At 35.7% G+C, this 13982-nt stretch overlaps 1 protein-coding gene across 1 annotated transcript; it reads left to right on the top strand.

Moving 5' to 3' along the window:
- The first annotated feature begins 7831 nt into the window (after positions 1 to 7831).
- Positions 7832 to 13438, top strand: LOC129893457 (probable chlorophyll(ide) b reductase NYC1, chloroplastic). The gene is made up of 10 exons (XM_055968993.1): positions 7832 to 8370; positions 8762 to 8840; positions 8965 to 9100; positions 9781 to 9855; positions 9939 to 10134; positions 10295 to 10363; positions 10906 to 11045; positions 11173 to 11295; positions 12303 to 12495; positions 12857 to 13438. Exons 1-10 carry the CDS (start codon positions 8050 to 8052, stop codon positions 13028 to 13030), a joined length of 1506 nt encoding a protein of 501 aa, XP_055824968.1. The 5' UTR covers positions 7832 to 8049; the 3' UTR covers positions 13031 to 13438.
- The last annotated feature ends 544 nt before the right edge of the window (positions 13439 to 13982 follow it).

Raw genomic sequence — 13982 nt, 5'->3', positions numbered from 1 at the left:
TAAGGTATGTGTGTAGTCATTTCAAGATTCTTGGATACAAGTCAGTTTTTGAAAGAAATCAATGAAAAGAAGTGCAAGCTGAATGGGAGAAGCAGCGAGCGACAAAAGGGACAAGCATACCTAGCGCACTACTAGCGCGCCGGGCCAGGGCAAAAACTACAGAGGAGTATCTTGGATGCACTGCTGGTGCACCGCGCCAGAGGGTAAAAAACTGAGAGGCATTCTTGGTGCACTACTGGCGCGCCGCACCAGGGGTGAAACTACTAAAGGGATTTTCTAGCGCGACCCTGGCGTGCCGCGCCAATGCAGCCTCGAAGTTCTAAAATTTTAATTCAAGTTTGGGTCAAACTAGGATTAGAGGGTTATTTTAAAAACCCTATAAATAGAACTCTGGGACTTTTGGGAAGGGGTTCACACAGCTTTTGACTGAGACGAGAATACACGCACCTTAGGTTTTTTTTTCTCCTCTTTTCTTTTGTAGATACTATTGTATTGGTGTTTTCATTGAACATGAGTGGATAAGTGCTCTTATTTTGGGGTTGTAGCTACAAAGTGATGTCGTAATATGATTTTCTTTTTGGTCGATGATGAGTTGTTAGTTATAATTACTCCTCCATTTTTGCTTTAACTATTTTAATGTTTGACCATCATTAGAGTATATGGGTTGTCTACCTTGAATTCGGAATATGACAAGGATATAGAACAAAGAATGTAGGGAACATGTTCATGCTAGGGTAACTTAGGGTGATTCGTATACAGGATGCCAGTGACACATACCTGTGTACCGCATTTGGTTAATAAATAGGAGATAGATTAATGCATTTTTATTGATTCATGTCTATCCATGCTCAACGATGTGGTTAGGCTGTCAATAAAGATTGGCAATTAGAGGTCGAAAGACCATGATTGTATTAGCAATCCTATAAATCAGTAGTTAAATAACTTATCGGAGACTAAAAATTAAGAATATTATGCTTGACTTCATTTATGCTACAACCCTAGACTTTTTATAATCTGATTTTTTGTGTAACCAGTGCATTAATTATAGTAGTAATAATCTTTCTTATAGCAGGATTTAGTGATAGCATTATCTCAATTTCTTATAAAATACATAATTGGTGTAGTCCATTAAAAAAGAATCAGGGTCTTCATAAAGTCCCTGTGAATTCGATATCCGGCTCGAAAGAGCTACTATATTACTTGGGAGACCACGTACACTTGCATGTGCATCTGGATGCAACAGAGTACTACTCCTTACCATCACATTCAACCAACCTCGAGTCCAATTCAAGAAGCACCTAATGCATCGTGCATTCATCCACATGCCATCAATACCACATTCAAGCCTAGTACTATAACTATTCTAATACACTTACTTGAAACCCTTAACAAGAGGACATCAATAGATTTGTGCAATCACTCACGTAATGACAACCACTCATTCAGTCCTAGTATTTTAGTCACTTTATAGCTTCTTTAAAGTGAACATCTGTTAAGAATTTTTATGTCAACCTTTCGCATCTCTACACCCGCAATTTCATAATTTTCTACTAAGAGGTACACCAATTATACTCTAACCTATTTGTTGCCCTTGACAAAATCTCATCTTGTTCCTCCTCTACATTTATAACCTTAAATGGAATAAGTACACCACAGTTCTCACAATAAGGAACACTCACTCTCTCCCATCTGCCATAACTCAACTACTATCATCAACATCGCTAACAAGACTAAAATGAAACGATCACTCGGAAGGGCTTAGAAAAAATCATCATAAGTACGATTCATCCAAAATTTCTCATTTGAGAACATTCATGACCTAACATTACTTCACGAGCCACTGAGGGTAAATGAAGAATCCTCGAGATTGAACATACTATGAAACCTAAGTGATTATATGAGTAGATTCATATTCTGAGACTAATAATCAAAACCTTATAGAGTAAGATTTGAGATCACTAGGCTTGATTCTTGTCTCTTGTTTGGGGAACTGAACGTAAATATGAATCTATCTAAAGTGTATGAGCACAGGTCATGGACATACTACTGATATGAGGGACATCAATAGGGTGCTATAACAATTGAGATTTGAGGAATGACCTAGATTAGGGATGGACTGATATGTCACCAAAACTTCTTTTCTAAATACATCACTATCTGATTCTCATCACTTGACTTGGTTCCTCACTCATCATCTCCGCCTTAGTTCTAAAGCCGATACTCTAAGGCTATGGACCTATTCCACATTTTCTAAACTAGGCTACATTTTTTGTACTCTAACACTCATAAAAAGGTCAATCTCATGCCTACAGAACTCTCTGAGTGCAGGTACTAAGATTTTTCTATGGTTTCTTTATGAGACGCTTCTCCAAACTTCATCCTGCATCTATAGAGGTTTTTCTATAATCATTACCCACATCACCTTATGAAGCCACATTACTAAACTCTTAATAGTCTGACTTCGCCTCCTTAGCCCGCTAACACTGATTTTCTAAGTTCATATCTACTTTACTAGAGGACACTTGAACTATATCTAAGAGGCTCACCATAGTCTATATATAACCTATTCGACCAAACTCTTAAGGGTAATAAAGAATACTTACATCAGCCTACTCCACGTTGACAACTCACATATATTATCTAGGCATGCATAGAAAATCATAGACTTAATTAGAATCCTGATCTAACTATGTACGATCTTCGGTACACCTCTTAATGCTCTTGCTTATCTAATGATTCAGCCCCACTTCACTGCTCTCATCTACAGGTCATAATACCATAATTGTACCACTCACATTATTTCAAGCTAACATCTTAATCTCTTGTATACGCTATTCAAGCCTACTAAAGAATATCTCCAAGCTAACAGTCTCACACTCATAATGTTATCCCCTCTTTCTTCATAACACTCATCTCAAATTCAAACTTAGGGTCTAGTATTAACACGTATATCACACACTTCTCATATACTATTCTTAATTACAACTATTAGGTGAACTTAAGAAACACTCTCCTACTAAGACATCATGACAAGTACTCAATCTTTATCTTCTAGTCTGGCTAATTTTAATCTATCATCAACTTGACTTTCACAACCTAAGTACTATCCACCACTCATTATACCTCCTTTCCTAGTTAGGCTCATAACTCTATGAACATCCTGGGGCTCTCCCTATAAAACCATAAGCCTAGCTTAGTTCTATCAAATCATGACTACTCTGCCCTTCTAGTGAACACCTATACTTGGTATTTACAAACACAATGACACCTCAACATAAAACTCCTGTCTTGGTTCGAGTGTACTCTAACTCATCCTACTAAAAACTCTTCTTCTACCTTCTATCATCAAGCTAGACGATACTTATTACTTAGTCAAAACTAAAGGGACTTGACTTATAACCCCATTACTTACCTTATAGGTACATAACTCTAGTTATATGCCTTAATCAACCACCACTCTCACTATCTGATTTCCACTCCTCTAACTCCATCTTTCTAGCTCTGGATCATCCTACTAATTATAGCTTAAAATGCCTCAAATCACATTCTCTCAGGTGGTAACATTAAGCATTAAGCGACATAACTTTCCTCTTAAGGATAGCATCTGAAGCAGGGTTTAGAGAAGAGGTTCTGGAATATATCCTGCTCTAGCTCAAACGCACGATTCATATAAATAAAAGTACATTCTTTTGAATCAATAGACTTAAGCACACTAATCGTCTGCTCTCAAGCCTTGTGTAGCCTCTTTAACTTCTAAATACTTTATCTGAAAGTAACTCACCAATAAGGATATGAGCTTTACTTTTTTAACCTATTTGAGTATGAGGAGTAGTTGAATAGATATGAGAAACACACGAACCTGAATAAATTTCTTAGGGGACAACTCTATTGTATGATCTAGAATTTAAAAGAAAAACTTTTCTTAAATGCCCTGTAGCCTCCTGATTATAAGTGTGGTGTACAACACACCCATAAGCAAAAATCTACTAAACATGACTTCATAGACACCCTAGGATACTTGAACTCTGGCTCTGATACCAAGCTTGTCACGTCCTGAGGTGGACGTGGCCAGCATTCGAAGACCCTTGCTGGTCCCAAGTGAATCCTTGACCTGGCTGACTCTCTAAGTGGAAGACTTGACTCATGAAAAGAATTTTAGATGGGCACAAATAGTATATGCAAACTTAACTTCTCGAAATAAGATCTCAATACTCAAATACATATATAGAATATAACTCAATATTTTAAAAATATGAACTCTGAAAATAACTGAATAAACTTTGTCAGTGACTAGTCCATGAAGCCTCTAAAGTTGACTCTATGGGTAAATAAAAACTGAAAGATAAACACTCAAGAGAGCCTCTGAATGTAAAGAGGTCTCACCAAATGCTGGATGAAAATCTGATCTTCAACGATGTGCCTGTTGAGGATCTCTATCACCTGTATCTGCATCTTAAAATAATATAGTACTAACTGGAGTCAGTACATGGAATGTACAGTACGTAAAATAGTTGAAAGGAAACTTACTCAAAGATACTCAACTCATATGACTCAACTCAACAAAGTATGAAATATATGTAAAACAATGCTTTAAAATATATGGATACTTGAATGCAACTTAGTATATAAAAACATAATATTTTACTCTTGGAGAGTTTCTTTAACCGACAACCATCACTTATGCTAGTGATGATATAATGAACTTCTGTTGTTGCCACAACCATCCAACACCTTGCCAGGGTAAGAGACGCAAACTCATCTTTAGATCCAATAAAAATTCTCTTTTGGGACAATGAGGAGTCGCACGAATGAACGACACGATCCTATCCTACGCTGGCTATGAAGTTTATGGGGTTTGAGTTGCCTCTAATCTTACCCAAATCGGTGCTCAATACTACTCTCAAAATAATTTATTATGCTCATATACATCAAGTGAGTGTATTTTTACTCAATTAACTCACTTAGTTTCTTTTGGACTTAGCTCAAACTTAACTCTTCTCAACACATCTCATATCTTTAAAAATAGATATAATCTCAACTCAATGAATGCATTTAAAAAAACATAATTTAACTTCTTAACTCAATCTTAAAATAGATGTCTTAAACATATTAATGCTCAACTCATTTATACTCAAAATATTCCTACTCAAAATAATACTTAAGAGACTTCTCGAACTCATGCTCGAAATAATAATTAAGAGACTTCTCAAACTCAACTCATGTTCAAACTCTTTCTCATTTAAAGATGAAAATATATCATCCTTTAAGCTCAATCAATGCATAAAATATTTAATGCAAAAACTCAATAAGGGTTTGTGTGAAAGTAGACAAGAACGTTAATCTCAAGGAATCAACTCATGAAACTCATCAACGTATATTTAAATATATACAAGAACTCAAAGGAATTTATATAGATAACTCAAGAATTCAATTTATCGAGATTCAAAACTCAAACTCAAACTCAACTCGACTAAATGAAGATGTAGGACACGTGGACGAACTTAATCCAACGTTATGATAAGACTTACGTACCTGGAAGAATTATATTCTTGAAGAACCTTGAAAAACTTGATGAATGCTCTTGAAACCCTACCTTTTCTCCTCCTGAAACCTCGCTCTAAGTCTTGAAAGAAATTATGATAGAAGAGGGCTGAATAGTATAGATAAGGGAGTTAAATTAGTTCCAAAATGTCATGGCTTGGATTGCAAAAGGGTGGAAAAAATAAAATTACCCTTCATTAAAAACTGTGTGAAGCCGTCTACGGGAACCTCCTAAGATCCGCAAAAGCTTCAACGAATCGTAGGAGGACTTTCGTAGAAGCTAGGCTTAATTTTGGAGCTTATTAGAAATTTTCAGGGTTGGGTCAATGGACCCCTTTTACGAGTCGTAGACCCACCAAGGGTTGTAAGACTCTGCTCGTAGAAGTTCTGGGGATCAACCAAGGTTTGGGTCTACGAATCCACCTATAGGTCATAGACCCTTCCACGACTCGTCAAAAGGGATCGTGGAAAGCTACTGGGGTAGGGCTGTGAGGTTGGGTATACGAGACCCTCATATGGGTCATAGACCCTCCTCGTGAAAGTACCTTGGGGAAGGACCTTCAGGGCAGTGATCTACGGGACCTTCTACGAACCGTAGAACCTTCTACGGGCCGTAGACTGGTCTGTAGACTTCACCCTTAAAGAAAAGAAGTCAAGGCTGGATTCCACGAAGTTTCTACGGCCTGTGGAACTGTCTATGGGTGGTGGATAGCTTCCGTGGAAAGTCACGTGAAGCAAAAATTTTAATTTAATTTTTACTCTAGACTTTTAGGACACGTCTAAGAAAGAATATTTCGGGATGTTACAAAGTGGCAGTAGCAACTTTCTGCAATATTTTTCTCTTATTTTGACCTTTCAACTTTCGGGGTCTTACATTGAAGCAGGGGCATTTGTAATCATTTAAAATTTATTAAATATAAATTTATAAAATGATTTGAATTATACTAAATTAAATATATATTAGTCCAAATAAATATTTTGGATTAATTAACTGGGTTAATTATTAGTTCAATAAATATAAATTTAATTACAGTCTAATTTTATTGGGCTAGTCCGTTGATTTGAGCTACAAATGATGAGAGTACTTTGCTATGACCAATTTAATCTCATTTTAAAGGCTCAATTTGGTGTCACGTGTCAAACGACATGTTATGCTAAGTCAAACAAAGAAGCCAATAGGATTATGCCATGTCACTTAAATCTAATTGACTGAAGTAAACCTGTTTTTATCACCACTCCTCCACCATTTTATTTAAATCTGATTCGCCGAAGGGAAGCTTGTTCTCATCATAACTCCTTTATTCTACCACTATAAATAGGGGTCCTCATAATTCAGAAATCACACCAGAATTCTAACAAAAAGTCAGAGAGAGCTCGTGGATTAAACGCCGTAAATTTGTCTACAAGCTATAAAATCAAGAATTCAAATAATCAAGTATTCAAGCTCAAGAACAACTCAGGATCAACACCACCATATTCAAGAACAAGCTTAAAACCCCTTGAATTCAAGTACAAGTCAAGATCGAGTTCAAGTTTAAGTCCATATCAAGTTCATCAAATCCACAACTCAAGATCAAGACCACCAGATTCAAGGATCAAGTCCAAAAGCCTTTGAATTCAAGTACAAGTCAAGATCAAATCCATCAAGTCCAAGAACAAGTCAAGATCAAGTTTACAAGCCCTTCAATTTATATTCGAAAAGCCGAATTAGCGGATTTGTAGAGATTGTAACACTCATTGTTAAAATCAAATAAATACAATTGTTGCGATATTTTCCTGTCCTGACTTTATTTTCTCGACTCGAGTTTTATCGTCTACAATTTACTTTTTATATTAATTTTCTTTTACGTTTTTTATTTAAAATTTTGTATTTAACAAATGTAAGAGCGAACGAATAGAGTAATATAGTTTAATAATTTTTTTTTATAGTTCTATTCCGTCACGTTTCATTTGCGTATATGATTTTTTAACAAATTCTTAAACATAATGGAATTAAGGATTTGATTATTTTCAACTTTATTATTCTTACGGATAATAGTACTAGAAGAATTATAAGATGTTCCATACTGTTAATAGGTTTATTAAAAGATATTTTTTTAAATAAAATAACCATTAATATGTGAATGAAAGAATATTATACGATTTCTTTTTGTGGGCAGCCAACCCGCAACGAGATAATCTTTCAAATGTAACCTCGATGGTGAAGGAGACACGTCACATACAGACCCACAATGGCACGTAGCAGTTCAAACGTGTAGATAAAGAGTAGCTTTAACGTGTGGTCATCACACTTGTTTTTGCTTTGGTTTTGATCTTTAAATTCAAATTCCAAACTCCTCAGATATTTTTACTAGATCCCAGAAAATTTCACGTCACACAATCCAAATCCAGATCCCCAAAAGAATTGGATATTTATTTTATAATAAAATAAAATCATACAAAACTTTGGAAGTCGTAAGCAAAGAGAAAGGAAACGTGCACCAAATTTCATATTTTATCCTATAATTAATGGACATGGTGGCGAAGGTACACGTGTCAACGCTAAACTGCCACCACCACTACCACCGCCACCCACTACAAACCGGGAATGTTCTCCGGCGATTTGACCCTTTGATTGTGAAGGGTCTCCGACGTAGAATTGTTGTACAACCTTGCAGGAGCTTTAAGTCTGAGGATGTGGGCCCGGGTGATTATGTGAAGGGAAGTAAATCCGTGAACAAATTAGTTGGAGCTATTAGGTCTGCTGTATGGAGTTGTTCAAAGCCTAGTTTGAGAACTGAAAATAAGCGTAGAGAAGCTATGGAGAAGTTGGAGGAGAGATTATTCTTGGTATGTTCCATTTAATTTGCTTACTTTTACTTTTTTTGAGTTCATTTCTATGAGGTTATTGGTAATATAGGTTATGGTAATCGTTTCTTTGATAATCGTGTTCAAACACGTAGTAAGAATCGCCAAAGATCAGAAAATCATGGTTTAAGGGTTAAACAGCATTTTAATACTTGTGATTGTTTCACTTGTCTTATTACTTGGACGGTTATTAATGGATATACGTTAGACAAATGTGACACTTATTGAATGCTTTTTAATTTTCCTTTCGCCAACATCATGATTCATAAGAATGGCACAAGTTTGTACGTATTCCAATCTTTTAAGGTTTGTTTTTAATGGAAGCTTTATTTTCCTATCATGCCTTGATTTCGACTCTGTCTGATTTTTGCAGTTGGCTTTATATGTTGGAAGATATATCATAACAATGATGAGCACAGGTGTTGTCATGTTCGTTGGGTTTCAGTTGTCAGGTTAGCAAATTCATGCTTTGTCATTGGACCAAATTGTAGTTGAACTTGTCAAAGTTTAAGGCATTGATTACATCCATCATAGATATAACTGTATGAGGGCTTACTCTAATTGTAAATGTTACAGGTGGAGATAGCCAGATGAATGAATTGATATGGTATAGCTGGCTTGGAGGAATTATTATTGGGACTATGATAGGATCCAATTTGGTTTTGGATGAAGTTGCTCGAGCTGGCCCCCGTAATGTTGTTATAACGGGAAGGTATAACACTTTACTATTATTCAAAGTCATAGCTTCATTTTGCACTAAAGACAACTTGATTGTATAGCACAGTTGCTAAAATTGTATGCATGCGTCTTTATTAATCATCAGCATGTCATTTCAAAATTGTGTTAAATTATAAACGGCACTATTTGAGCCCGTTTGGATTGACTAGAAAAAAGTAGCTTTTAAGTCAAAAAATAAAAAGTCAAAACTTGAATGACTTATATTTTAAAAAATAAAAAGTAGGGAGTGTCTTATTTTTTATTTTTAACTTATTTTAAGTTAATTTTAACATATTTTAAGTCATTTTTAAATTTGTCAAACACTCTTATAAGCTAAAAATGACTTAAAAGTTGATTTGACCAACTTTTAAGCCAATCCAAACAGGCTCTTAGACTTGCTACCGGACTGTAGAAAGTGCAACTCATCTCCCTCATCTCTAACAATTTGTATGTTGAAAATGCATTTTCATATTTGAATATGATTCTTCTTAACTCTCAAATTTAAGTCTCATTCAACTAATTTCCCTTTTCATCATGGAAATTCTCTCTTCCGGATAAGTGTTTTTCATTTCTCCTCGTGAATTTTACAACAAAAAGAGAGAAATTCTAGGTTTTTCAATTTGGACTGAAGATGGTGTTTTAATGTGATTACCTTTTAATTATTGTTTGGTACAGTACAAGGGGACTAGGAAAAGCTCTTGCGCGCGAATTTTTACTTTCTGGAGACCGTGTCATTGTTACCTCTCGCAGGTAATTCCTTAGATTATTGAATACATTTATTTTGTGTCCTTGTAGTTTAGGATCTCTTGTTAATGCATGATTCCTGAAGACAGCCCTGTATCTGTCCGTTTGACTATCGAGGAGCTTGAGGAAAATCTGAAGCAAGCTGTGAATGCTGCCACTGGCTCTGCTAGAAAAAAGTTGGCACATGCAAAAGTGGTTGGTATGGCTTGTGACGTCTCTGAACCTGTTGATGTTAGAAACCTGGGCAAGTTTTCTGCAGATGAACTTGGTTACATTGACATTTGGGTGAGTAATTTTCTTTTGTTTACATTTTTGTTTCTCGATAGCAAAAGACAGTGAGTACAAAATATAATCATCCACATCCAGAGGACTTGTGAGGAAAAAACGAGCCCTTACCTGGTTTGTTGTTCAGTTTTCATGCTTTTAAACATTGACATATATATAGGTAAACAACGCTGGGACAAACAAAGGCTTTCGACCCTTGCTGCAGTTTACCGACAATGATATTCAAGAGGTATGCATGTTGTTGACAATATTCATATATTTATGTTGATGCTCTACAACTTCTTCCATTTCCAAACTCTAGCAAAAAAAATGTTTCCAAGGTTGCATATATCATAGCAGATGGATCGGGGTGGGTGGTAGGTCGGCATTTGTGTAGGGTATATTAAATTGACAAGTCAGAGCTTCTTTTGTTATTCTCTCTCAAAACTTTGATATCAAATTATTCTCTCCCCCCCCCCCCAAACACATATAATATACTTTGTATACTTTATATACCAGGTCACTCATTACAAACATAGGTCACTCCTTTTAACTATTCGTTTTCCTGGAATTATCCATCAATATATCCCCATGTCTTCTTTTTAATGATAACTACTCCTCGACAATTTCTCCCATCTGGTCATGCATCGCATGAGTTCATGCTTGTTGAATGTTCAAGTTTAACACTTTATGTGCATGTAATGAACTATCTGCTCTGTACTTGCATGGTGGGTCACCTAATGTTCTAGTAAGTATTTGTGGCCGGTTGCTCACCAAAATCATTTTATACAGATTGTATCCACAAACCTGATTGGTTCTATACTATGTACTAAAGAAGCCATCCAAATCATGAAAACCCAAAGCAAAGGTGGACATGTCTTTAACATGGATGGTGCAGGTTCTGGAGGATCTAGCACCCCTCTAACAGCTGTGTAAGTTGATTGTTGTGGTTGGAATACTAGGTTATCTATTGTTAATAGCAGATCTTTACCATGTAATTCATGTAATACTTCTCTGATGGATACTGATATCTGTGTTATCATCTTTACTGTTATGCAGCTATGGGTCAACAAAATGCGGTCTCAGGCAGCTTCAATCATCCCTACTGAAGGAGTGCAAGCGGTCAAAAGTTGGAGTGCATACGGCTTCTCCAGGCATGGTCCTAACCGACCTATTGCTGAGGTATGTCATATGTGAATAGGATCATCAAATCTTAGCACTTAATGTCTTTTGAATTGGTTTCATGAACAATGTATTGCTGGAGAAGGATAACTCTGTCTGGTTTGGTATCCTATTCTTTCTGGTAGTGCCACCAAGGAGGACTAGTTATCCAGACCATTCAGTGGTACATAAAGACTACTGAAATATTAAACCAGAGATTCTGACCTCTGAGATGATGCTCTTTTCTGGTGTTTAAGGATAGATGAAAATTTTCAACTTCTTTGTTCTAGTAATCGATTGTGACCACCTTTTCTAACCCTTCCACCATGGTGAAACTGGAGCCTAATTTAGTGATCTCCCTTTTATACTCGATCTCCAATGGCTACAAGTAGAGGTGACAAATAAGTGGGTTGGGTTGAATTTGGGCGGGTCAAAATGAGCTGAGTTAATAAATGGGTGGGTTATTGGCCCACCCAAAAAGTTACCTGGAATGGATTGGACTGAAATGGGTTAAAATATGGGTACCCAGCCAATCCAATTCTTACCAAGTTTTGATTGCTTTACTTCTTTTATAATTTTTTTAGTACTTAATAAAACTATTTTTTCATTTATTATGGCTATACATAACATATTAAATTAAAAAAGAACATCTTTTTGAAAATATTTTGACAAGATTTCTCAAGAATCAATTTGTGATACATATTAGGCCAATAGAAATTGGGTTGAAATGGATTGGCTGAGCTAATAAATGGCCGAGTCAATAACCCATCCAAACATGGGCAGATTATGTTTTCCTAGGCTAATTTTACCACATGTACCTACAGGAGAAGGTTAATAATGATACTCATCTACATGATTAGGTTTTCTTTGTTTCAAAACAGGAAGTGTTGGGCTTTTCTCTTCCTGCTTTTTCAGGCAATTATTTGAACTTTTTAGAACTTTAAGAGTATACTTTTCTTTTGGATTTCATTTGTACCATATCAAAATATTTTATGGTTCGGTTTACTAAGGATGAGCCTCTCCTGCAGTGGATCAACTATCCAAAATAGGCAGATGTTTAACATCATTTGCGAACATCCAGAGACGGTTGCTAGAACACTAGTGCCAAGGATGCGGGTTGTAAAAGGAAGTGGAAGAGCCATCAATTATTTGACTCCACCAAGGATCTTAATTGCCTTAGTAACCGCATGGTTGAGACGGGGACGATGGTTTGATGATCAGGTAACCTACTACATGTAACAGATGCATGTGGGGTTTTCTGTGTTGCCACACTATGATGCTTTATGATTTTCTCTGTCAATATGGTATAGTTAAGCTTGTGTACTAATATCTCATGGAGTACATCTGTAATTATTTGTTTGTGTTATGTTTGTCAGTATTACCTATCGATAAAAGCAAGTATTACCATAGTAGGAAATAATTGGATAATATTTACTCAATTCATCTGCCAATATGTTCCAGTCCTCAGTGTTCATCCTTGAACAAGCGTCAGTTTTAAGTGTTATGCGTCAGTTTTAGTTTTTTGATTTGTAAATCACTGTTATGGTTTTTAATAAGTTCCTAATTATTTATACATGTTCAGGGAAGAGCACTGTATGCTGCAGAGGCAGATCGACTCCGTAACTGGGCTGAAAGCCGGACACGTTTTTCATTCACAGATGCCATGGAGATGTACACTGAGAATACTTGGATCTCCGTGTTCTCACTCTCTGTAGTTTGTGCATTCATCATATTATCTAGCACAGGTAGCACATAGAGTGGACTTAGATGCTAACCTCAATTGGTTATGGTGGTTTGAAAGATAGGAAGCCCTGAACTATGACACAGCTAACTTATATCACTCCAGCTTCAAAATTGATCATAAAGAACGCACATATCCAATTGGGATTGGTGCATTGCTTTATCTATTAAATGCTTAAAAAAGAAATCAGCTACGCATGGCATGATGGTCTCGGTGGATGATATTGGATGTACACGAATTTGGCCTATGTGAATTGTAAAAATGAAGGTATCAGGCATTCTTTTTAGGACAACTGTGTAATAATTATTATTATTGGGATGCTCTGTACCCTGGGTCTCTTCTTCCTTCAGCTGTCTTGCATTTTTCTTCTTGGTGTATAAGAGTGCTACTTTTTGTGTTAACAAAGAGTTTTGCCTTGCCCGATCTCATGAACATCCACATATACCCAGACGTGGCATTTGAAATAAGATTCTAGAGATAAGTATCAAAAACATACTTAAATTATTTTCTTTTTTTGAGTTTCATATTTAAACTATTGTAAGTATGAGACTCGTACCTAAATTATCATTTATTAATTTGAAAAATACACATTTCTCTTTTATTCCATTCTCATTATTATGGTGTGTGTATTACACTCTCTGTTTTATTTTAAAAAATTTGTTACATCACACTTCATATTGACAAAATATTTCACATTGACAAAAATTAAATAAATTATTAGAATTAGTTAAAATTAAATATTACAGTATTATTATCCTCTCTTCCACCAAAAAATTATAAAATAAAACATAAAATATTTTTTTTACCCTACTCCACCATTTTCTCTCACCATACCCTTCCTTCCCACCTCAATTTTTAGCTTATTGTTGTTTTTTAATTTTATTTTATAAAGGCTTTTAAATAAAATTCTTATTTAATCTCCCCCCTCCCCCCCTCCTTTTTCAAATCTTATTTTCCTCGTTTTGTG

This window comes from Solanum dulcamara, chromosome 6 (genome assembly GCF_947179165.1).
Source record: "Solanum dulcamara chromosome 6, daSolDulc1.2, whole genome shotgun sequence".
NCBI classification, from domain to species: domain Eukaryota; kingdom Viridiplantae; phylum Streptophyta; class Magnoliopsida; order Solanales; family Solanaceae; genus Solanum; species Solanum dulcamara.
The sequence above is the reverse complement of the archived record's forward strand: the minus strand, read 5'-3'. Positions and strand labels throughout refer to the sequence as shown.

Coding starts and splice junctions, on each gene's coding strand:
- LOC129893457 (XM_055968993.1), top strand. CDS start 8,050: ATGGACATGGTGGCGAAGGTACACGTGTCAACGCTAAACTGCCACCAC. Junction 8,371..8,761: donor TGGAGGAGAGATTATTCTTG/GTATGTTCCATT, acceptor TGATTTTTGCAG/TTGGCTTTATATGTTGGAAG. Junction 10,135..10,294: donor TTGGTTACATTGACATTTGG/GTGAGTAATTTT, acceptor ACATATATATAG/GTAAACAACGCTGGGACAAA.